Source organism: Triplophysa rosa, linkage group LG11 (assembly GCF_024868665.1).
Source record: "Triplophysa rosa linkage group LG11, Trosa_1v2, whole genome shotgun sequence".
In the NCBI taxonomy this organism is placed as follows: domain Eukaryota; kingdom Metazoa; phylum Chordata; class Actinopteri; order Cypriniformes; family Nemacheilidae; genus Triplophysa; species Triplophysa rosa.
In genome coordinates, this window is record NC_079900.1 from 12723298 (window position 1) to 12746644 (window position 23347).

The following is a 23347-nucleotide window of genomic DNA, read 5'->3' on the forward strand; positions in this document are numbered from 1 at the left end:
TTTCTAACGTTTAATTTTCTTAACGTTTTTTCTTATGTACGTTTAATCGCTTTTTGTTATCATTCATCGCCTGCACTCTTCGTATTGAATTTGTCGTCATACGCCTATTTACTTAGGTAAATATAAGTATGTTCTAATCGTTACGAGTTTAAATATACTTTTCTATTTGAGTTATAAATGTGTTAAGGACACGCGGCTACAACAACATGGCTTTCTACCCGTATGACATCAATTTAACTAAAACGGCAGATTCGCCATAAAAACGTCAAGCTTACACAGGTTTAAAAAATACATTGAGGTTCTTTTGAGGACAACAGGTCAGAAAATAGCTTCGCCTTAAAGTATTTTTATAGTCTGATTTTTACTAAAAAATATCTCTACGATTTGATGCAACTTCATTAAATGCATGTCATGTAAATGCAAATAGCTGTGAATTACGTGGAAAGTGCGAGTCCCAATGCAACGGTGTGTTATTTCTAGTGACTGATGGCGGACAGGCGAGGCTCACAGGTTAGTTACGCGATGGCCACTCACTGTATTATGTTATTCTTTTATGTATATTGCGCTTTCTGTTGGAACATAAAGACGTATAATGCGTCGATTGTGCATCGGAATACAAGCGACGCTGTTTTAGACCAGTTTTAGGGCGCACACACAAAAACGGAGCTAGATTTTAAGTAAGGATTGTCTGTTTTCCCCGTCCGTTACAGGCCTAGCTGTAGCCAGCTACCTGCCGTCCGCTGTGTGTGCCGAAGCGGGCAAACCTCCTCAAGACGCGCGCTCCGTTATGGGACATCATTGAAGAGTATTTGCTTTAAGTTTCTCAAATTAGTGTAAAACGGGTTGTTAGAAGTAATAGGCTTTGTCCTGTACTTTGCTGTCACATAATTTTAAAGTTGGTCTGGAGCTAGCTCGCGCTGTGACAAGCTAGTAGCTTCAATGTTTATTATGTTAGCTTGTTGTTATTTTTACTAGCCAGTATGTCATTTAGTATATATTTCGTTATTATGCAACGTTGTATACTTATTATTCTGTCAGAGTACGCAGTGAGTTGTGTTTTAGGTTTTGCGGTATTGCATGTGACAACGTTTTAAGATAATATAGCTTCTTTATCTAACTTAATATAAGGGGCGTTAGATCATCTTGTCAGGTTGACAGTTAAATAATGATCAGCATTTTAATAAAGAGATGGTAGTGTGAAAACAACCCCTACATTTTTTGTGGTTTTAAAGAAAGTGGTGTCGACTTCATTCTGACCTTATAGTTATGTTTTTATTCTAAACTGAAGTGTTTGTTAGCGAGACAGCTCAATTCGTTGTTCAATGAAAAGAAAGTCATGAATAAAAAGTTACTACTTATGCATGAGCCATGAGTGCTGTAAACATCTGCACAACGTTTCTGTCTCTGCAGTAATAGCATGGATCCGGACAGTGGGGTGGACACTCAGCGAACTCTCAGTCTTCAATGGAAGAGCTATAAGCTAGTACAAGACCCTGCTCTCCGAAGGGTTACTCAGAAGATCTACAGATACGATGGGGTTCACTTTAGTATACCGGTATGGACATTCTATTGTACAAAATCATGTTGGACAGCATGAAAATGTAAAGCGTGTGTTAACCTTTAAATTTGGCATCTAATGTCTGTCTTGTGTTTTTATTAGGATTCAGGATTTCCACCGGTGGGGGACTTGCGTGATCCCAGACCCCGCAGAATCTGGTCCAGACACACAGAGCTGTCGCTACCAGTACCCAAATTTAAGGTACGTGTTCGTTTTAACTATTAGGTCAATTTGGTTCCTATTTCACAACTTGTCTGCGTTATGTCAAAGTTTTGTTTTGCATGTTATGTATTATCCTGAATCCTTGTTCTTCTCTTCCCCAAAGCTGGATGAGTATTATGTAGGCCCCATTCCGCTTAAAGAAGTGACGTTTGCAAGGCTGAATGACAACATCAAGGAGCCGTTTCTGGCAGAGATGTGTGCTAAGTTTGGTGAGGTTGAGGAAATGGAGATTCTGTTTCATCCCAAGACCAGAAAGCACTTGGGCTTGGCCCGTGTCCTTTTCACAAGCACTAGAGGAGCAAAAGACACAGTCAAGCACCTGCACAATACATCTGTCATGGGCAACATTGTCCACGTCCAGCTGGATATTAAAGGTACGTTTCTCTGTGATCTGAAGTAAGTTTGTTAAATCATTCAAGATGTTGGTTGGCCTGTATATTAATTGATATGTATTATTGTGTTGATTTAGGTCAATTGTCTATTCCCGTTTTTTAATTGTGGGCTCAAGGTTATAAGCAATAAGCTCCTTAGTGAGTTTATTATGGCCTTACAATGGTGTTCGAGTGGATGTGAAAAACATTAGTAGAAAAAGAATGTGTTCTCTTTCCAAGAAATGCAGCTGCAAGTTCATAACAGAAAATTGCTTATTTTGTGTCTGGTTATTTGGATCTTTCTTTAAAATCTTTTCATCTCAATAATTTGGAATATTGTTTTTGTAATATATCAAATATTGCTTTATGAATAAATATCTTTATATGCAGTATATTAATATGATAGTGTGTTTCTATAGGACAACAGAGAATGAAGTACTATGACCTGATAGTGAGTGGCTCGTACACCCCTCAGACAGTGCCGACTGGAGGCAAAGCGCTCACAGAAAAATTTCAGCCCCCAGCCCCAACTCAACCAGACACAGTGAGTACACAAACAAACCTTACTGAACTACAGTGGAAGGAATGCTTTGCTCTCCTATGTCACTACACAGTCCATGCTTTACCGGCCAAAATTCTTTGGCACGCTTGCAGAGAGGGACGGCCATTCTTATGTTGATTTGTCTTGTAGGTTTTTTCTGCAAATTACAGTTATAAACTCAATCCCTTTGGTATTGTCATGATAACGAGTGGAACATGAATGTCTATCAGTCTTGGCTCAGTGCATTAATGAGATGTTCAGCTATAGTGATAATAGCTGTTTGTTTGAATAGATCGGAGGGATTGCTTCTCTTATGGCTGCTGGCTTTGTTAAATGGTTAGAATAAGAGTTATGTCATGTTATGTTTCAACAGTATGTTCAGCAACCATGTTATGTGATATAAATAATAACAGATTCATTGTCATGTAGCCAAGCATAACTAGTAAAAAATTATAGGGATTTTATTGGTCATACTACATTTCCTATATCCTTTGTCTTGATTTAGTCCCAGTATATAGCTGTTCATAAAGTTAATGTGAATGAAAGGATTGGTCACAGTTCAGTTTTTTCTGGAATAGTTTTGTTTTAATCAGACTGTTTATTCTACTTTCGTTCATTACCCTCTAAATGATTAGTCGTCTGATATCCGGCGGAGGCTCTCGACAGACCAGATGGCAGCGTCTGTTTCTGTCCCTCTCAACTCTGGGAGCACCACCCCATGTTCTGTGGACACCGGGTTTGGAGATCAGCGGCTAGACACCCCACCATCCTCTCTGGGGGGTCCCTTTACACCTGGTTCCTCTGCTTCTTCACAGGGTGGGGGCACTCCTTACACTCCTCGCTCCGGAACCCCTTTCTCCCAGGACTCGGGCTACTCTGTTGGCAGGTTGGTTTCAGTATATACCTAATATGCCCTGCGAAGAATTGTTTAATTTCTTTTCAGTGTTTTGAACTTATTCACTTTGGTTTTTTTGCACAGACATGGTGGATATAACAGCGCTCCACTCAGCAGCAGCTATCCCCCACAGGATATGCTTCCATCATCCTCCTGCTCTTCCTCAGCTGTATCCTCATCATCAGGATTCAAGCCCCCTCGATACCCTGATGATCTACATGCTCCACCTCCACAAGAACCCTCTATGTATCTCAGGGGTCGGTCGGGATATCCTCCATCTGCACCTTTCCGGCCTAATGAACCTCCTTATCCATATCCCACCGTAGGAGGGTCTGGGATGCAAATGCCATTACATCCACCCATGCCACCTCCAGGCCCTCCATATGAACCGCCTCCTGTTTCTGATAGAGAGCGAGAGCGAGACAGAGAGCGGGGACACCGGGACAGAGACAGAGAGCGGGAAAGAGACTCAGGGGGCCGCTACGGAGGTGGAATAAGTTCCCGTCGTTCCTCTTACCACTACCAACAAGATACAAACTCGTCCAAATCGTACCATTCGCACCACTCCCATCATGCCGACCGGCGGGAAGACAGAGATGGCAGAGGGTACCGTCGGGACAGCTTAGGCTCCAGGTCGGGAGACCACGGAAGGCATCGGAACCACCATCACTCCCACAATCACCACAGCAGCGGGGGAGGTGGGTCCAGCAGGCGGAGGAGCAGCAGAGATCGGGACTGGGAGAGAGATCGGGAAGGAGACTACTCCAACAACTCCGACCCACGTTACGGAGGTCACTCAAACTCGTCCAATAGTCTTTCTCCACCTTCTGCCACCTCCTCGTATGGAGGATACTCGTCATCTAAAGACCCGTCCCCTTACGACACACCCTCGTCCTCACGGTTGGAGCCTTCGCCAACCTTCCGTCCCCAACAGGATGCAGGTGAGAGGGGCTTTGGGATGGGGAGTATGGACAATGACTATCGCACTCGCACACCCCTTGCTCCTCCGCCTGCACCTCCTCCTCTCCCGCCAGCCTCCGTCATCGCAGCTGCCGTGGCCGAAACGCTCGGGTCTCTTGATTTTGGCCATGAGAGCCCAGTCCGAGAAGAACAGTGGACCAAACCAAAACGCCATCCTAGCACCCCACCCCATCCTCCTCGCACACCCCCTTCCTCGCCTCCCCACGCCTCCATCCCATCATCCTCTACCTCTCCTTCCTCCACCTCCCTGCCCCACCACCTCCCCTCCTCTACAGCATCTCTCTCTCCGCCTCCCCCACAACGCGATTCCTCCCCAGAGCCAGACTCAACCAATGAGAGCCTGCCGTTCATGCACCACAGCAGCAGTTTGGACTCGCGTATTGAGATGTTGCTGAAAGAACAAAAGGCTAAGTTTTCCTTCCTCGCCTCAGACGATGAGGACGATGAGAAGGAGGATGGAGAGAGAGGAAAAGTAGATGGGACTACAGAGGGAGGAGAGAACAAAGTGAGAGCGGAGGAGGGAGGACGGCCTGGCCACAAAAGACAAGGGGAGATGGATGGAGGGCAACAGAGGAGAAAAGGAGAGCGAGAGAAAGATGGACACCGCAGCAGAGGTAAAAGACAAGGTGGTGGAGGAGGCAGGAAAACGCCTCCAGAGGTCGCCTCCTCCACTCCTGCTGCCCACGGAGTAGTGGCAGACTCTCTTCAGGGCCAAATGCCTGCCTCTCAGGAGGACCATATAACATCTGACCCCCACAGGGCTGCACATACACCACCCACCTACAATGGAGAGGCACAGGTGAACATTACACATTTAAAAAAGCTAAAAGTCAACATGACATTTGATGCGGTTTCCCAGACAGGGATTAGCTTAACCCAGGACTAGGTCTTAGTTAAATTGGGATATTTAAGTCATTTTAAAAAAACATACTTTACAAAAAAACATCACTGTGTGCATCATCAGACAAAATAATTGTATTGATATATTTAAAGACATGTCAGTGCAAGTTGTTTTCGATCAAGACACCTTTAACATTTAAGACTTAAGCCCTGTCCTGAAAACCACCCCATAAAATTACCCTATTGACTTAAAGTTGCGTTCGGAGTAATTGCCAAATTGCATTTATATGCAGTCAAATATATCTTCCACTGGTGTACTGACCAAATGAAAACATAAAACGTTTTAAAATTAATCAAGTTGGTGACATCTTACATGTATGGTGGAAAAAAGCCATCACTGACTGCATCCTTTCAGATGTCAGAGCCACCTTTCAAAAACACTGTCGGTATTACCTCTTCCTTTAGCGCAGACTCTGTCACTTTCACTTTTTGAAAGCAGGCTCACCACAGGTTGAGTTTTCTTGGTTTTAACAATAATTGATTTCCCAGATATAATCGGAGTAAGGACTTTCATGACATTCCCCAGATGATCGCTCTTTTGATGAAGGAACAAGGTCGTTTTTGTTTGCTGACTCGATCACACAAATTATAAATCATTATAAGCTTACTGTTGTGAATTGGGGTAAGATAAGGCAATAGTTTTAAACACTGATCTCTTTATGTAACCGCCCCCAAAATTATATTTGTTTATTTTTAACCTAAAAAGTTACAGATCACAGCTTGAACCTTCACCCTCCAGGTCCTTGTGCATCAAAATGTAACAACAACTTGCATCACTGGCTAGTTGTATAGCTAGGCTAGTTGTTGTATGTTAAAGATAAAAGCAGCATTAACATTGGAATACATAAATGCTCTCAAGAGTGACCTTGAAGTGCCAGTAAATGTCCTCCAAAGCAGGGGCTGGCGGTTTGACTTGTGAGGATTAGTTCTCCACAATGTGCTGAAAACTTGTATTCATTCTTTCTCAGTTCTGGTATGCATCCAAAATTCCACATGGGCAAAATCTGAGTTTCACTTTGCTTTTTATAACTGCTTTGTTTCTCACAGCAGTAAAATATGGTTGTGAATGCTATTCATGTTTACTTTAATGTAATTTTGATATTTATTTAAACCACTTTCTGCCTCAAGTGTTTGTTTTTTGCCATTACATATATTTTATTGAATGTCAGCTAAATATAACTTATTAACATAATTCGTCACACTCTCTTCTCAGCCATCCCCTCACTCCTCTGGGGAGGATATGGAAATATCAGATGAAGATGACAATGCCATCACCACAGCAACACCCCATCCGGCCGCGTCTTCATCCTCATCACCAGCCGCCTCCTCACAACCTGCTCTCCCTTCCCAAACCCCAGATCCCTCTTCCAGTCCTCCCCCCGACACCAGCCAGCACTTTAGCACCACCATGCCACCTCCACCCATTCCGTCTTATCCTCCCCACCTCCCTCCTCCACCTCCACCTGGCTTCTCCCTGCAGCCCCCTCCACCGCCCGGCATACCCCCTCCGCTTCCTCACATGGAGCTGCACCCCGAGTATCCCCCTCCCCTGCCGCAACACATGTACGACTACGCCAGCTCCATGGAGCTCATGAGCCAGTACAGCGGCGGGGCGCCAATGTCATTTCAAATGCAGACGCACATGCTCACCCGTCTCCACCAGATGCGAATGGCTTCTTCTAACAGCACTACAGTACCCCCTGGAGAAGTCCCGCCCACCTCTGAATATCCTCCCTCGTATCACCTTCATTCTATACCTCCTCCCCACCACCCGCATCACCCGTACATGGACCAAGAGGGGACTGTGGTCACCCACTATGACCAGGACCACCGCTACATCCCTCCTCACTTACCGTACGCCTACCCGGACCCTCATGCCGCGCAGCTTCCGCCTTCTCACCATCACGCCATCCCGCCCCTCCACAGTCCCTGGCCTCACCACCTCCTGCCTCAGCAGTTCACCCCTAACTACCCTCCACCTGCCTTTGGGACGGTGCCTGGCATTGACGGAGAGGTGTATGGAACAGCAGGTGACCAGATGGCCATTATGGGGCACAACCCGTATGAGGCGGTAGTGCAGCAGGTATTGGCAGCTTTGATTGAGGAGATGAAGAACATCATGCAGAGGGACCTTAATCGCAAGATGGTGGAGAACGTCGCTTTTGGCACTTTCGATGAGTGGTGGGACCGCAAGGAGAGGAAAGCTAAGGTAGCATTAGAGTTTCATTTATTATCAATTGAATTAATTGAATTCTGTATTGTTTAATAGTGCTGCTTATTTCTCTTGTTTGCTCAGCCATTCCAGACAGCTATGCGGGGAGTGTCAGTGGTGCGTGAGGAAGAGAAGAAGGAAGAGAAGACAAGCAACCGACCTCGAGAACCGCTTATGTCTCTGGTTGACTGGGCCAAGAGTGGCGGCATGGAGGGTTTCTCCCTGCGGGGGGCATTGCGTTTGCCTTCTTTCAAGGTGCTTGGTTTTATTCCCACCATTTATAGACCAGGATTGCACTGAAGACAGCAACTTTAAAACTGTTTTTTTTTTTTAAACGAAAGATTTATGTGAGCAAATGTCTATAATGCTAATCAGAAATGTGTGTGATTCAGGTGAAAAGGAAGGAGCCTCTGGAGCTTGGAGAGGGTGGTGAGCTAAAGAGAGCTAGACCTTCCACTCCACCTGATGAAGAAGACGAAGGTATGCCTGAAATTCAGTGCTTTAAGACCGATTTAATAGCATGCATCAGCAAGACATTCTCTTCTTAACGTTTACACAATTGTACTTCTATAACCTCTCTATATATACTCCTCCTGACTGTGTACTCTCTCACTGGCAGATTCCTATCAGGGGAAATCTGCAGACACTTCTACAGGAAGAACAGAAGAGAGGCGTGCAGCGGAAAGAGCAGCAGCCCAGAGAAGAAGAAGAGCCAAGGCCCGTAAATCATACGACCTGGACAGCGAGGGAGAAGAAACTTCAGATGGTTCCTCTTCTGAGAAGGTTTGTTTGTATGGGTTACATGTTAACCTGTTGTCTGATTACTGCTATTGATCAGAATAATAACTAGATTTTTTATAATGCTGTTTGATTGAATAATGTGATCAGGGCCAATGTTGAATTTCTCAGGGTTGGGGCCTTTTTTTATGAGCGTCTCCTTTTCCCCAGGCCCAATGAGCAGGCTGTACTATAAAGGAAATGAGTGGCCTCCATCACAGGGCCTGGGGCGGTTAGGATTTATTAGGTAAAATAATCTTGGTCAGAAGGAATTTCAGGAAATTAATGTAGGAAAACAATTTCCAATATACATATTTGAGTTCTACATAACATTATATTTAAACTACTCTTCCTCTTTGTATCCCCTTTGTATTCTGTATTGAAATACATTTTAACCTAGGAATGCTAAATATGCTATATTAATTAGTAGATGTGTTGCTTGAGTTTTTTCATACATGTATAAAAATGTATTTTATTTTAGGAGTCAATTGTAATTGTTTTAGGTAATCGCTAGATGGCAGCATTTCTGAAGTTCTTTTGGGTGTTATTGTAAAGGATTCCCGTACCTCCTAACCAGAGATGGAGACTCGAGTCACACTTAAGTCGCAAAAACAGAGACTTGCGATTTGACTTGGACTCGTGGACAGCTGACTCGATACTTGACTTGGACTCATGAGACTCGTAAAAAAGTCATTTTGTTGGAACATTTCATTCACATTCTTCCTTTACTTCCCCACATGATAGCATCATATAACACATTTGTCTATTCATTCCCAATCCATTATGTTCTGCAGCAAATGTCACAACGATTCATCTCTAAACACACAAAGTCAGCATTATCATGTCCACGCGACGCATCTGGAGGACACGGTTCATCGTATAGTTATATAAACGACAAAATGTAGCCAAGTCTTACTTTAGTAGCACCTGTCCAGACCATTTAAGTGCAGCAGATATGGATGATTAACTTTATATAGTTTACATCAGTATTCATTTCGTTGACAAAAACGAAACGAAAATATTCGTTAACGACATGTTTTCACTGACGATAACAAAATAAAAATGAATGCGTGATACCGAAAACTGTAATAAGTAAAAAAAAAAAAATTTCGTTAACTTATAAAAACGCGACGAAAATATTCTTGTCCGACATGGCGGACATCAGCTTGCGCGCATGTGCTGCTTATCTCATATAAACGGTAGAGAGAAGTCTCTGGGTGAAGAGGAAGCACTGACATGTATTCTGCGTCTCCACGCGGTTAACAGTGCGTCTTATTTTCCTTCACAATCGCCGGTAAAGCACCACAAACTTGAAGCGCGACTGCAGGCGAGTCACCTTGAAACTTATTACAAAGTAGTGGTGGGCGGATCGATCCTGAAGTATCGATACTTTCGATACTGAGGTTGTATCGAAAAGGATCGATCCTAACATAAAAATATCGATACTAATGTGTTTTTAGTTTTTACTACTGATTTTATTTATTTACTAATGTAGCTAATAATTGTATAACGAAGAAAAACTATTTCCCCTACATCTAGTTTTGGACACGTTGCTCCTCCCTGCCCTGCTGTGTTTTGTAGTCCGCTATCATGTGACTCAAGCGCAAGCACGCAGACGCTGCTGCAGCCGGCGAAAAGAAGAGGAGCATCGTGTGGAGGTTTTTCACCTCGGTGAATAAAAACACTGCGAACTGCGATGTATGGCAGTGGGCCTTTGGGGGTAAAAAGCCAAAGATTGAAAGTACTTTATTGTTTGAGACACAAAGTAAATAAAGTGCTTAAATAATAGTGTGTTTGCACTTTGTTTATAAATTCACTTAAAAAAGTGTAATGAAAGGGAAACATGTTAATTTGTTCTATTATTTTGTCTAAACACAACACTGAACAAAAACGGAAAAGCCGTTTTAAAATCTTTGTTCTTGAGTAATAATTTTGTGCAGTTTGGTTTTTTTTAAAGCTAGAGAAGTACTGGGATAATGAGAAATTGTTTTGTTATATATCGTTTTTCTGTTCTGTTAATCTGTTATTGTTACTATTTTCCAGTAATAATTTGGTGCAAAGTTCATGTTTGCAAATTCGATTACACGAATGAATAAATAACTAAATAAATAGATTTATTTGGTTTAAAATATGTCCCGTGTTTTAACATCTACATGATTAATTAGCCTACAGGCACATTAAGAGCACAAATCACAAAATATTTTAGTGGTCATGAAAATGTATTCAGATTTAGCATATTAATGATGCATTCATCTGATAAATCATGACATTTCATTAACAGGAAAGTAAATGTAAGTTCAAGTGAATGCTTTTTAAAAGTAAAAAGTATTGCTATCGGTATCGAAATCGGCAATACTGGCCCTGCATCTACTTGGTATCGGATCGATACTAAATTTTACAGTATCGCCCACCACTATTACAAAGGCAAGCACGAACATTTTATATGCCAATGTTAACTTATCCGCTAATGCCAGCTGCTGCATAACGTGAAATACAACATTAAGTAACAGTTACGCCAAAAGAAGTGATGAAGTAAGTCGTATTGTATATTAAAATATTGAATGACATGCTAAAGATCAAAGCAAGTATGTAACATGTTTGCATGATTGAAGAAATGTAAGACAGTTTCTGTAGTATTTCTTTTTGAAAGATATTTCTCATTCAGTCTCAAGCAAAGAGTGCAGCTCTGTTCTTCAAAGAGGCATGCCATGAGCCAATAGCGCTTCAGTGTGAGGTGTGTTCATTGGTTGAATGTACTTAATGAATACGCCCTACTGAACGAGTCATATGAGATTCAAATGAGATTGAATGAACTAGTACATGCGTTCATTGTCTAATATTCTCTGTGTTGCAACAATGCATATCCAGTAATTACTGAACTTTTCTGAAAAATAAAGGTAATGACCTGGTTTAATGTCATTCTTAGGTCAAGTAAATTATTTAAAACAGTTAAATCTTTGTTTGAAACATCAAATAACACATCATGCAATTCATTACATTACTTAATTTGGCCTAGATTACAGCAAAATAGTTCATATTAGTACATCATTATTGCACATACAATGAATTTTGATTTTGCACCGATAAATGTGGCACAAAGACCTACTAAAAAGAAAAAGCCTGTGTTTATCGCACCAGCATCAGCACTGGTTCGAAGCACTGGTTTGAATACCCAAGACATTGTCTGTAGAGTTAATTAGTTGAAATATTTCAAAACTGATTTCGCTTCATACACTGTGAATTACAATAACTGAGAGAATAACTTGCTAAAAATAGAACAGAGACTTGAGATGTGACTTGGACTCCACCTCAATGACTTGAGACTTGACTTGGACCTCAGAGACTTGTGAACATGTCTGCTCCTAACAGATGGGTCTGGACATGGTATTGTACCTATTCTAAGTGTTGTTAACTGTTTTGTTTTATTGTCAGGAGGACGATGAAGACAGTGACAAAGTGGATGAGTCAGATGGTAACAAATCTTAATTTTCTTTCGAGCTTGTGTTTGCAGTGCGCACTATAGAGACTGTTTGTATTAAGTGTAAGCAAAACTAAATCTAGGTTTCGTTTACATTAAAGAGTAAACAGTAGCAAATCCTGTATGTACCCCATTTTAAAAACTAGCATGCAAATATATTCTAGTAAAACAAAGGCTGTGTCCAAAATGGCCCCCTATACACGTTCACTATTCCCTAGCTTAGTTCAATAATATAGTCCACTTGAAGAAGCGAATGGAAATGAGTGAGTGAATTTGCACACGCGGGAAGCGCTGCGGGTGCCATCTGTAGAGACTCAGAAATTCATTCAGTGTGAGCGTCACTAGATGGCTAGCAGCTAGCCTTGAGTGTACATTGGTTGTACACTTGTTTTTACGATGCATTATGGGATTGAATGAGTGCACTCAATCATTTCCACTATAAATTCGGAAACCACAGAAAATGATGTCCCCTCAAATAGTGCACTATATTAGGGTATAGGGGGCTATTTCAGACACAGCCCCAGTCTTATGATTTCTTTAGTCTGATTCCAAAAGACTATTAGGATGCAGATAGCAGCTCTGTGTCTGTGTAGTCACTTTTTTTACCTTCATCTTTGTGTTTTTTTAAATCATATAATGGTCAATGTGTTTTTAACCTGCAGGTATAAAATGTTCTTTTCTATTTTGCTTGTGCACTTAGACGAAGCCCTTAGTGCAGACAGTGATGACGAGAGCATTTCTTCCTCCTCCTCTGAGAGCTCATCATCCTCCTCTTCATCGTCCTCTTCTTCGGATGAGGAAGATGAAGAGGAAGGTGAGCAGGGAGCAGAGAGTGAGTCATTGGACACAATGGATGAGTCTACAATGGACAGTGTGGCTGTGGATGCAGACAAAGATGAAAGGTATGTCTTTCTAGATTAACGGTGAATAAAGGTGCAACTGTTGGATGGACATGTTGACATCACTAATGGTTATATCTCTTACAGGGACAAAGCAAGCCTCGACCAATCATCAGTGACCGTCAAGCCAGGTCGGTTAAAAATCACTGTTTTCAAAAAATCTTGTTAAATGCATGTTATAAATCTTGATTTACATTTTGTGTTTTAATATTATTCTCTTTGCGTTTACTAGAAGAAGAAAAAATAGCTCCAACCCTGCCTCCATCTTCACCATATCCCCGTCCTTCCTCTCCCATTCTCCTCCTCCCACCGCTAAAGAAACGTCGCAAGACGGTTTCTTTTTCAGTGGAAGAAAACGAGGTCAAGCCTTCTGTTTTGCCGTCATCTGCTCCCTCTCCATCTTCAACTCCTGCCTTACAGTCTCAAGCTCCAGATCTTCCATCTTCAGCTACTCCTGGAAGCCCAACCATTGCCCTGCTGGCCTCCTCCAAGCCTCTCCCCATGCTCCTCCCATTTGCTTCTCGTCCCAGCGAGGGCAGCGCCCTTGCCTCCCCTGCCTCCCCTTCCACCGTTCTCACCGTCCCTCCACCTGTACGTTCCCTGCGGCCTGATGAGCCCAAAAAGGGTCCAGCTCTCTCTCCGACTCCCTCCGGTAAAAATTCCTCCAAACGTGCGGCGGGCAAAGACTCACCCAGAACCCCTCCAACACCTGTCTGTCTCACTGTCCAGAACCTCCCTCTGGACCATGCCTCATTGGTCAAAATAGCCTACGAGGACCCCATCCCTGTTCCAATGGCTCAAAAGGGTCGCCAACGTGGCCGCCCTCGGACGCTCAGCCAGTTGGTTTCTCCTTCCCCCTCCCTGCACCCTGCTCTGCGGGAAGAGGAAGGCGGGGAGGATGAGGAGGAGTTGGAGCAGCGGCTGAAACTCAGGGAGCAGCTGGGAGTGTCCAGCCTGTTGCAGTTGGCCTCTGTCTCTAAACCTGACCTGTCCGTGCTGGCCGATGTAGCACTGAAGATGGACCCCGAGGCAGATATCGATTCGGAAGAAACGGAGACCTCAGATGAGGCAGAGGAGCACAAGCTGGAGGAGGAAGAGGGAGATATGTTCTCCCCTCACCTACGCCAACCACTCCTGGATCCAGAGGGTCTGTTTGTCCTGCAGGAACACAACTATTCAAAAACTGTCCCACTTCTCACCTCTCCTCAGAAAAGATCGAAACAGGACCCAACTGTCCTGCTTCCTGCAGACCTCAATCAGCATGGTGTCCAGGAAGCTCCAGAGGAGGTCATTGGAGAAGCTCTTGCAGGCAGGGCAGGGGCTCCAGGCCTGTATGGAGATCTTGCCGGAGTGGTGTGCGAATCCCGGGACACTGCTGAGGCGCAGTTGAAGTCTCTAGTCCCTCATCACAAGAGGAAAGGATCAGTTAATAGGGAGCTGGAAGTGGTGGAGCGGGGGAAAGGCAAGAGCAAAAAGAGGAGTAGGAAGGACAAAGAGAATGAGGACCTTCAGGCCATCAAAAAACAAAAAGAGAAACCGGTCAAGAAACAGAGGAAACGGAAGTTAGAGGTTTGTAGTTCTTTCTGCTTATCTTTTGAGAACTTTTTGCCTGTGATTTTAGTGCTGTTATGGTGTTAAAAATGAATAACTATTTGCTCGAAAATGGACTTGAAGGGATAGTTCACCCAAAATGTAAAATTCTGTCATCATTTACTCACCCTCAAATTGTTCCAAATCTGTATAAATGTCTTTGTTCTGATGAACACGGAGGAAGATATTTAGAAGAATGCTTGTAACCAATGAGTTCTTGGCCACCATTGACTACCATTTTATGGAAAATTACAATGGTAGTCAAAAGTGCCCCAAAACTGTTTGCTGTCCTATATTCTTCAAAATATCTTCTTTTGTGTTCAACAGAACAAAGAAATATATAAAGCAATTTTTCCTACTGTGGTAGTCAATGGTGGCCAAGAACTGTTTGATTACACGCATTCCTACAAATGTCTTCCTCCGTGTTCAGCAGAACAAAGAAATGTATACAGAATTTGAACAATGTGAGGGTGGGTGAGTAAATGATGACAGAATTTTTATTTTTGGGTGAACTGTCCCTTTAAGCCTTGGTTACTGTCATTGCCATGTAATTGTTCCAGAAACCTCAAGAACGTTGGTGTGGTTTAAATTTGTGCTTTAATTTTAGGTACACTGTAAAAACATTTTTAATTCAAATCAACTTGACGTTCATCTTACTATTTAAAATGTTGTTAAAATGAGTTACTGTAAACAGGTTGAAATGTCTTAATAAATGTTGGTGAGTTGAAGTGACAATGTTGCAGTTATTTCTTCATACTGTATTATCCTTTTGAAAGTTCCTGCTGTTGCAATGTAACAGTCTGTCTTTGAACTCACTAAACCTCACAAACCGCTTTCCTCAGCATTTGTAATACTGGAAAGTTTGCCAAATAGTGTCAAAACACCCTTTTCTTGTTTATTGTATCCATATTGTTTATTTTTCCTCATGTTTACTCTATTGCCAGGAGTTTGAAGAAGATGTGGATGTCGAGCAACTGGAGTCTGGTGAGCTTTCCAGCTCCGACTCGGGCGACTCAGAGTTTGGCTTGGACAGATCTCTGGAGCTTGAAAAGGAAGAGGTTAGAAAGAGCGAGCGGCTCTTTCTACAGGAGGCTGGAGTGATCCCCTCAAACCAGCGCCGATCCAAACACACCCTGGAGCCTGCACCCGCGCCTCGTCCCTCGTTTAAGAATCGCAGCGAGTTCGAGCAGATGACCATCTTGTATGACATTTGGAACACAGGCCTGGATCAGGAAGATATGAGGCTTCTGATGTGCACCTATGAGAAACTGCTACAAGATGACCGTGGAACCGACTGGCTCAATGACACACACTGGGTCCCTCATACCAATATCCTTTCTGCTGCTTAAGAATGAGAGTGCATTGGTTAATGGGTTGAGTGGAGGTTGAAAGTTTATTCCACTGCAAAGAAGGTGTGATGGTTCTATTAGCTGCTCTGTTTGTGTTTACATTAAACCTGAGCAATATTTGTGTAGATCATTAAATATTTGGATAGTTAAGGATAGTTTTTTGCTTTTTTAAAGCTTCTGTTTAGAGGGATGTTTAAAAAAAATAGAAGACTCTAATCATATCCGGTTTTCCACTGAGCTTTGATCCTTAACCTCTCGCCTGCACTCACCAACATCCCAAACCCTCGGCGGAAGAAAAAGACACCAGATGGACAGCTAAGAGAACATGTTACAGGCTGTGCTCGCAGTGAGGGATACTACGCCATCAGCCGCAAGGAGAAAGACGTCTATCTCCACCGTCTGCTAGATCAGCCAGTGACAGTACAGGAAATTGGCGACTACGATACTGCTGTAGGCTCACATTTAGTTGTCACAATTGTATACTATATAATAGAAATTAATTTGAATATGTTTAGCATGTCCATGTCAAGTTTATGTCAATAGGTTTGTACACATCTAAACACCCACTTTTCTGCCACAGGGCTCCAACCGTCTGCTGTCTGAGAGGCGTTCAGAGCAGCGGCGTCTTCTCAGCGCTATCGGCACTCCAGCAGTAATGGACTCAGACCTGTTGAAACTTAACCAGCTTAAGGTAATGTTCCTCAGTTCATTGACATGACTGTGTACCTTATCTGTACTTTTATTAAAGTGGCCTTGCCTTTTACTCTAGTCTGTTAATACTCTTCACCTTTCATCCCACATGAAGAGCTTTTTCTTTAATATTTCACAAAAGTATAGCCCTGCCGTTATAAAGTGGTCAGTGATAGCTTAGAAGCAGTAAGAAGCCTTATGGGTTTACAGTAAGTGGATGTATAGAAAGTAAAAGTTTAATCCTTTTTTTTCTGAAAAGGGGTTAGTTATCTGACTGTCAGCGTTTCAACAACCTTACTCTCTTTCTATNTTCCTACAAATGTCTTCCTCCGTGTTCAGCAGAACAAAGAAATGTATACAGAATTTGAACAATGTGAGGGTGGGTGAGTAAATGATGACAGAATTTTTATTTTTGGGTGAACTGTCCCTTTAAGCCTTGGTTACTGTCATTGCCATGTAATTGTTCCAGAAACCTCAAGAACGTTGGTGTGGTTTAAATTTGTGCTTTAATTTTAGGTACACTGTAAAAACATTTTTAATTCAAATCAACTTGACGTTCATCTTACTATTTAAAATGTTGTTAAAATGAGTTACTGTAAACAGGTTGAAATGTCTTAATAAATGTTGGTGAGTTGAAGTGACAATGTTGCAGTTATTTCTTCATACTGTATTATCCTTTTGAAAGTTCCAGCTGTTGCAATGTAACAGTCTGTCTTTGAACTCACTAAACCTCACAAACCGCTTTCCTCAGCTTTTGTAATACTGGAAAGTTTGCCAAATAGTGTCAAAACACCCTTTTCTTGTTTATTGTATCCATATTGTTTATTTTTCCTCACGTTTACTCTATTGCCAGGAGTTTGAAGAAGATGTGGATGTCGAGCAACTGGAGTCTGGTGAGCTTTCCAGCTCCGACTCGGGCGACTCAGAGTTTGGCTTGGACAGATCTCTGGAGCTTGAAAAGGAAGAGGTTAGAAAGAGCGAGCGGCTCTTTCTACAGGAGGCTGGAGTGATCCCCTCAAACCAGCGCCGATCCAAACACACCCTGGAGCCTGCACCCGCGCCTCGTCCCTCGTTTAAGAATCGCAGCGAGTTCGAGCAGATGACCATCTTGTATGACATTTGGAACACAGGCCTGGATCAGGAAGATATGAGGCTTCTGATGTGCACCTATGAGAAACTGCTACAAGATGACCGTGGAACCGACTGGCTCAATGACACACACTGGGTCCCTCATACCAATATCCTTTCTGCTGCTTAAGAATGAGAGTGCATTGGTTAATGGGTTGAGTGGAGGTTGAAAGTTTATTCCACTGCAAAGAAGGTGTGATGGTTCTATTAGCTGCTCTGTTTGTGTTTACATTAAGCCTGAGCAATATTTGTGTAGATCATTAAATATTTGGATAGTTAAGGATAGTTTTTTGCTTTTTTAAAGCTTCTGTTTAGAGGGATGTTTAAAAAAAATAGAAGACTCTAATCATATCCGGTTTTCCACTGAGCTTTGATCCTTAACCTCTCGCCTGCACTCACCAACATCCCAAACCCTCGGCGGAAGAAAAAGACACCAGATGGACAGCTAAGAGAACATGTTACAGGCTGTGCTCGCAGTGAGGGATACTACGCCATCAGCCGCAAGGAGAAAGACGTCTATCTCCACCGTCTGCTAGATCAGCCAGTGACAGTACAGGAAATTGGCGACTACGATACTGCTGTAGGCTCACATTTAGTTGTCACAATTGTATACTATATAATAGAAATTAATTTGAATATGTTTAGCATGTCCATGTCAAGTTTATGTCAATAGGTTTGTACACATCTAAACACCCACGTTTCTGCCACAGGGCTCCAACCGTCTGCTGTCTGAGAGGCGTTCAGAGCAGCGGCGTCTTCTCAGCGCTATCGGCACTCCAGCAGTAATGGACTCAGACCTGTTGAAACTTAACCAGCTTAAGGTAATGTTCCTCAGTTCATTGACATGACTGTGTACCTTATCTGTACTTTTATTAAAGTGGCCTTGCCTTTTACTCTAGTCTGTTAATACTCTTCACCTTTCATCCCACATGAAGAGCTTTTTCTTTAATATTTCACAAAAGTATAGCCCTGCCGTTATAAAGTGGTCAGTGATAGCTTAGAAGCAGTAAGAAGCCTTATGGGTTTACAGTAAGTGGATGTATAGAAAGTAAAAGTTTAATCCTTTTTTTTCTGAAAAGGGGTTAGTTATCTGACTGTCAGCGTTTCAACAACCTTACTCTCTTTCTATATATCAATAAAATGACTGTTCTATATGTTGTTCATCTTTTCCTAGCTTAAGCAGTCGTCATTTTTGTAAACATGGCCTTGTAGATTGCAATTATTGACAAAATGTTGCTTTAAATAAATTGTCTGCAAATGTAATGTCAATGAAAAGAATGTTTGGGTATTTTGTCATCTTCCTGCAGTTCCGTAAGAAGCAGCTGAGGTTCGGCCGTAGCCGCATTCACGAATGGGGCCTGTTTGCCATGGAGCCCATTGCTGCAGATGAGATGGTCATTGAATATGTGGGACAGAATATCAGACAGGTAAGCCACAAGCTAATGGTTTAGCTTTCATTGGGGATTCTGTGCTAAAGGTTCATCTTATCAATTATTGATAACAGAAAATTGATGGTGTGATTAGGTTCAACTGTTACTATATGATTGATCTATTGTAGAATGTAAACAGTTGTTGGATCTTAAGTTATAAAAACAAAAATTCATAATAGTAATACAAAATAATTTTTTGCCCATTTTTATGCAAGACGGCATCACATGTCTGATGGTTTAATGTGACTTACTTCATTAATCCCTGAAGGGAAATTGCCAACAAACAAAGAATAATTCAGACGCATCACACAATTACAAAATAATAAAACAAATTGTCATATGACACAGGACATTTAGTTTGATGAGAGGTATAATTTTGTCCTATGTCATGTAGGCAAACTTTGCTCTTACATAAAGTAATGACACTTGGTACGTATGGATATGCTAGTTAAGCATTCACTAAATATGATAACACGTTTTACAATCCCACAGATAATTATTTTTACAGTTACTATTGGTAATGTAAATTTTGTGTCAAATTTGACATACATGCATGATACGTTTAAAAAAACATTTATACAGATAATATGGCTAATTTACATCATATATAAGATTTGCAGTAATACAGTGTGTTCTATGAGATCATTTTTATCATTCGCCTGTTTTTTATTATTTCTTGGCATCTTATTTCTATGCAACGTGTTCTTGTGTCTGTTTGTTGGACACTGTGTTTTCTATGCACCTCTCTTGCAACAATGCAAAGATGTGAAAAGCACTAGAAATAAATCTGAATCACCTGATGCGTTGATGTTAATAAGTAGTATGCTTGTTTTCAGATGGTGGCTGATAATCGGGAGAAGCGCTACGCCCAGGAAGGCATCGGGAGCAGCTATCTATTCCGTGTCGACCATGACACTATTATTGATGCCACAAAGTGTGGCAACTTGGCTCGATTTATTAACCACTGCTGCACAGTAAGTAACACATGCATATTTGGATATCTCTCTGTGCCACTCCCAATGTAAACTAATGGTACTAGACACAAATATGTAAATACACCATAGATCAACACTGCAATGAAACCAAAGATTGTCTTTAAGTTAAGTGAGATCAGTGAGTCAGGCTCAGTGGTTGTTGTTTGATCAACGCCACAAATGTTAAATGTATTTTTGCCAATGTATTTGTGATTTATGCCAAAGTTTCTAGTATTTTATTTCAGTCATGTCACTGAAATTTTCATTCACTGCCAGTCGTCCTGCCCTTTAGCTGGCAGACTGTTTTAAGAAGTCTTGGCGATTTTGTTTCTAAAAGTTAAAGGATAAGATGTGTGTTGTTCTCGTTCCATCTGTGAATGGAATTTATGAAATCATCATGCCCAACATTCCCTCCAGCAGCTGTAGGTGTATAATGAGCTCATTTTTTTAGATTGAGTATGTACCCCATAGAGCTATGAGGCCGAACAATGAAACGCAGGCAAATCATCAAATGTATTGCATGGTACAGAAACCCACAGCTGTGCCTTTGGGGAAGGTAACGCTTTCTGCCTTATTCATGGTTTTATGTTATTCTCTCATAGCCCAACTGCTATGCCAAAGTGATCACCATCGAGTCCCAGAAGAAGATAGTCATATACTCCAAGCAGCCGATTGGTGTGAATGAGGAGATCACGTACGACTACAAGTTCCCCATCGAAGAGAACAAAATTCCCTGTCTGTGTGGGACGGAAAACTGCAGAGGAACCCTTAATTAAAGCAAGTTTCCAGGTCCTTCCCCTAATAAATCACTTGCAAGTTTTCTTGGCCTATAAGCTGCTTTTCTCAGAGCAACAGATGTGCGTGACACGTAATGGAGGAACTTGCAGTAAAATGAAAAAGTTTATCCTCGATAACAGATGAGGGCACAGACACACCCTGAGAACATTTGGCTAGTTGACACCCTCTCGCACAAAAATAGATGTTTGGATGTTTAGATGTAAACACAACCCAGGGTCATCTTAATCTCAGCACTGCCGCAGCATCTTAAGTTGCACATCAGAATTAGTTTTCTTTCCCTGACCCGGCCCTGATTGAATGTATTCCTCCCTTTGCAGCTGTATGTGGTATTTTGTTTTGGCCAAGGTCTGTATTGTGAAGTCTAGCTGATAAGCCGTAAACTAACTGCACAGAAAAATATTCTGCTCATGTATACACAACATTTGACCATTGCAGACACCCTTAAAGTGCTGGGTGCTTTTTCTTTTGATTTTTTTAAATCAAGGGGAACGTTTTAAAGACATGCATTTAGGACTTTTTGTAGTACTACGCCCCGGTAAAAAGCGAGAGTACTAGTTTTAGTTATTGAAGTATATTTATTACAGTCAGTTAAAAAGTGTGAGAGTTTGCCAGTCAATTAACTGAAATAACTGTGTAGAATCACCCCTGCCTTTTCATATGGAGCTGTTTTGGCGCACACGTTCTTTGAACTGAATGGGACTGAAAAATGTTTGTTTGAGATGTCCCTCTTACCAACTTGTTGGTTATCTGTAACAAACTTTAGTAAGCTCTGTTGTTACATTGTACATGGATATTTTATTTTTTATAAATAAGTTCATACAATTTCTGTACACTGTAACAACAGTCATTCTAGAGGTTATGTTGTTCCTTACCATGTTGTGTTATTGTTTTAATACACCTATCATTAAGTTAAACATATTTTCGGTAAGTTTCATCAGTTGTTTTTAGCAATATAAAGAGGATATATGTTGTGTGCTAAAGCTAAGCACACTTCTGAAAAAGAAGATAAAAGTTGAAGTCAGTGAGTTTTTCCTTCTGCGTTGATGTTTTTGGACCACTGAACGTGAAGCTTGTGTATTAGGATTGAGGAAGAACAGTGCAGGTTTTGATCTTAAGCACTCCTGGACTTGCAAGCTGCATTGGATGTGCATATTCCAACATAATATTAATATCCCCTCAAGAGAGTAAAGCAAGGGTGGTGTCTGTTTATCTGTCCTCATATTATCAGTTGTCTCTCTCCCCCTCCACTTTTCCAGTAAATGTCTGTGAAGTTGACATGCCTCATATACCTTCTCATTTTTCACTTTGTACTTTGGGCGTTGCCAGCATTCTGTTCCTTTGAGAGGAAAATGTGTAAAATATGTAGATTTATCACAGTCTTTCTGTAAAAACTGATCCGCAGAAGCATAACCATACAAAATGTACAAAAAGGACAAAAAAAGTTAAAAGAATTGCGTGTAAATATTGTAGAGGTGTTTGTTTCTCGTAGAAACACACTGGTAGTCTGTAAATATGTTCATCTTTTTCCTACTTCCCATTGCAAGAAAATAATTGTACATACCTATCATTCAGTTATCTTATGTTTTTTTTGTTCGTTTATGTTGTTTTATTTCTTTTAATTTGGTTTAAAGTTTTAATATTATTTGCAATATTTCTCTTGTATTAATGCGTTGGAACCTTTATTAATGGTGCATTAAAATATTTTTAAAAAAATACATTGCTGAGTTTTTTCACTCTGTATAAAGGCTGCAGGTGTGTTTTCAGGTGACAGGTAATTTCCGTACCCTTTAAACAGATGTATGTCACACTGCAATGATGTTGTCTGAAATATGACCTACGTATCAAGCTGTTGCACTAATGCACGTTTAGACAGGGACAGTGATTGCGCTTGTTTTTCCTACTGAAATGTCACTACTCAACGAACAATCACTGGTCTTTGTCTTTTTATAAGTTGTTTTCAATTCACAGGAAACGCATTTATTATTTCAGTGTATAGGCCATTGTAGGACTGTCACGTGATCACATTTTTACTACACAATCAACATGGCCAATAAAATTCACAGTAACAGTGAAATCATCGGGATTTCTGTTAATTTGATAATGATGCTATCAGTCCATTAGGTTTTTTATTTTTATTTTAAATCGAACTCAAAGTATGAGTGTAGGGAGGCAGAGAAGAGAATTTGTAACCATCATGACTCCCAAGGCAAAATTGCAAATGGGTGATTAATTATTTACCATAAAATCATATGTGAAATATTAACAGTATATGGATAATCATGTTTATATCAGTTATTTTCATCCATACCGGTACATTGTGGCACCCCTAGGACCTTAAATGCCCTGTAGTCACTCTGGATAAGCATTTTCTAGACATTTTACATTTAGGCCCTGTTTCACAGACACGGTTTATAGCTTAAGCCTGGACTATCCCTTAGTTGAATTAAGATATTTATGTCGCTTTTATAAAAATGCCTTCGAAGAATACATTACTGGTGTGCATCTTGAGACAAAACAATGGCACTGATATAGTTTAAGTTATTTCTGGGCAAGT

General features: G+C 41.4%; 1 protein-coding gene across 2 annotated transcripts; it reads left to right on the forward strand.

The window, feature by feature from the left end:
- Nucleotides 1–438: 438 nt before the first annotated feature.
- setd1a (SET domain containing 1A, histone lysine methyltransferase) lies at nt 439–22486 on the forward strand. 2 transcript variants are annotated; one of them, XM_057345602.1, is made up of 21 exons: nt 439–510; nt 1411–1555; nt 1661–1759; nt 1884–2154; nt 2571–2695; nt 3328–3578; nt 3672–5367; nt 6682–7677; nt 7765–7935; nt 8073–8160; nt 8300–8463; nt 11890–11929; nt 12636–12837; nt 12922–12965; nt 13067–14403; nt 15369–15753; nt 16039–16223; nt 16354–16464; nt 18899–19018; nt 19858–19995; nt 20598–22486. In XM_057345602.1, the coding sequence occupies exons 2-21, from the start codon at nt 1418–1420 to the stop codon at nt 20769–20771; spliced, it is 6735 nt and encodes a 2244-aa protein (XP_057201585.1). In that variant the 5' UTR covers nt 439–510; nt 1411–1417; the 3' UTR covers nt 20772–22486. The 2 variants fall into 2 exon arrangements, with proteins under 2 accessions (XP_057201585.1, XP_057201584.1); XM_057345601.1 differs by lacking the exons at nt 439–510; nt 18899–19018; nt 19858–19995; nt 20598–22486 and adding an exon at nt 688–805 and having other exon boundaries at nt 16354–16633.
- Nucleotides 22487–23347: the final 861 nt, after the last annotated feature.

Bases quoted from the DNA above. Each gene is read 5' to 3' on its own strand.
- setd1a (XM_057345602.1), top strand. From the start codon at position 1,418: ATGGATCCGGACAGTGGGGTGGACACTCAGCGAACTCTCAGTCTTCAA. The intron at 3,579-3,671 runs GTTGGTTTCAGT...TTTTTTGCACAG, and splicing joins TCGGGCTACTCTGTTGGCAG to ACATGGTGGATATAACAGCG. The intron at 19,996-20,597 runs GTAAGTAACACA...ATTCTCTCATAG, and splicing joins TTATTAACCACTGCTGCACA to CCCAACTGCTATGCCAAAGT.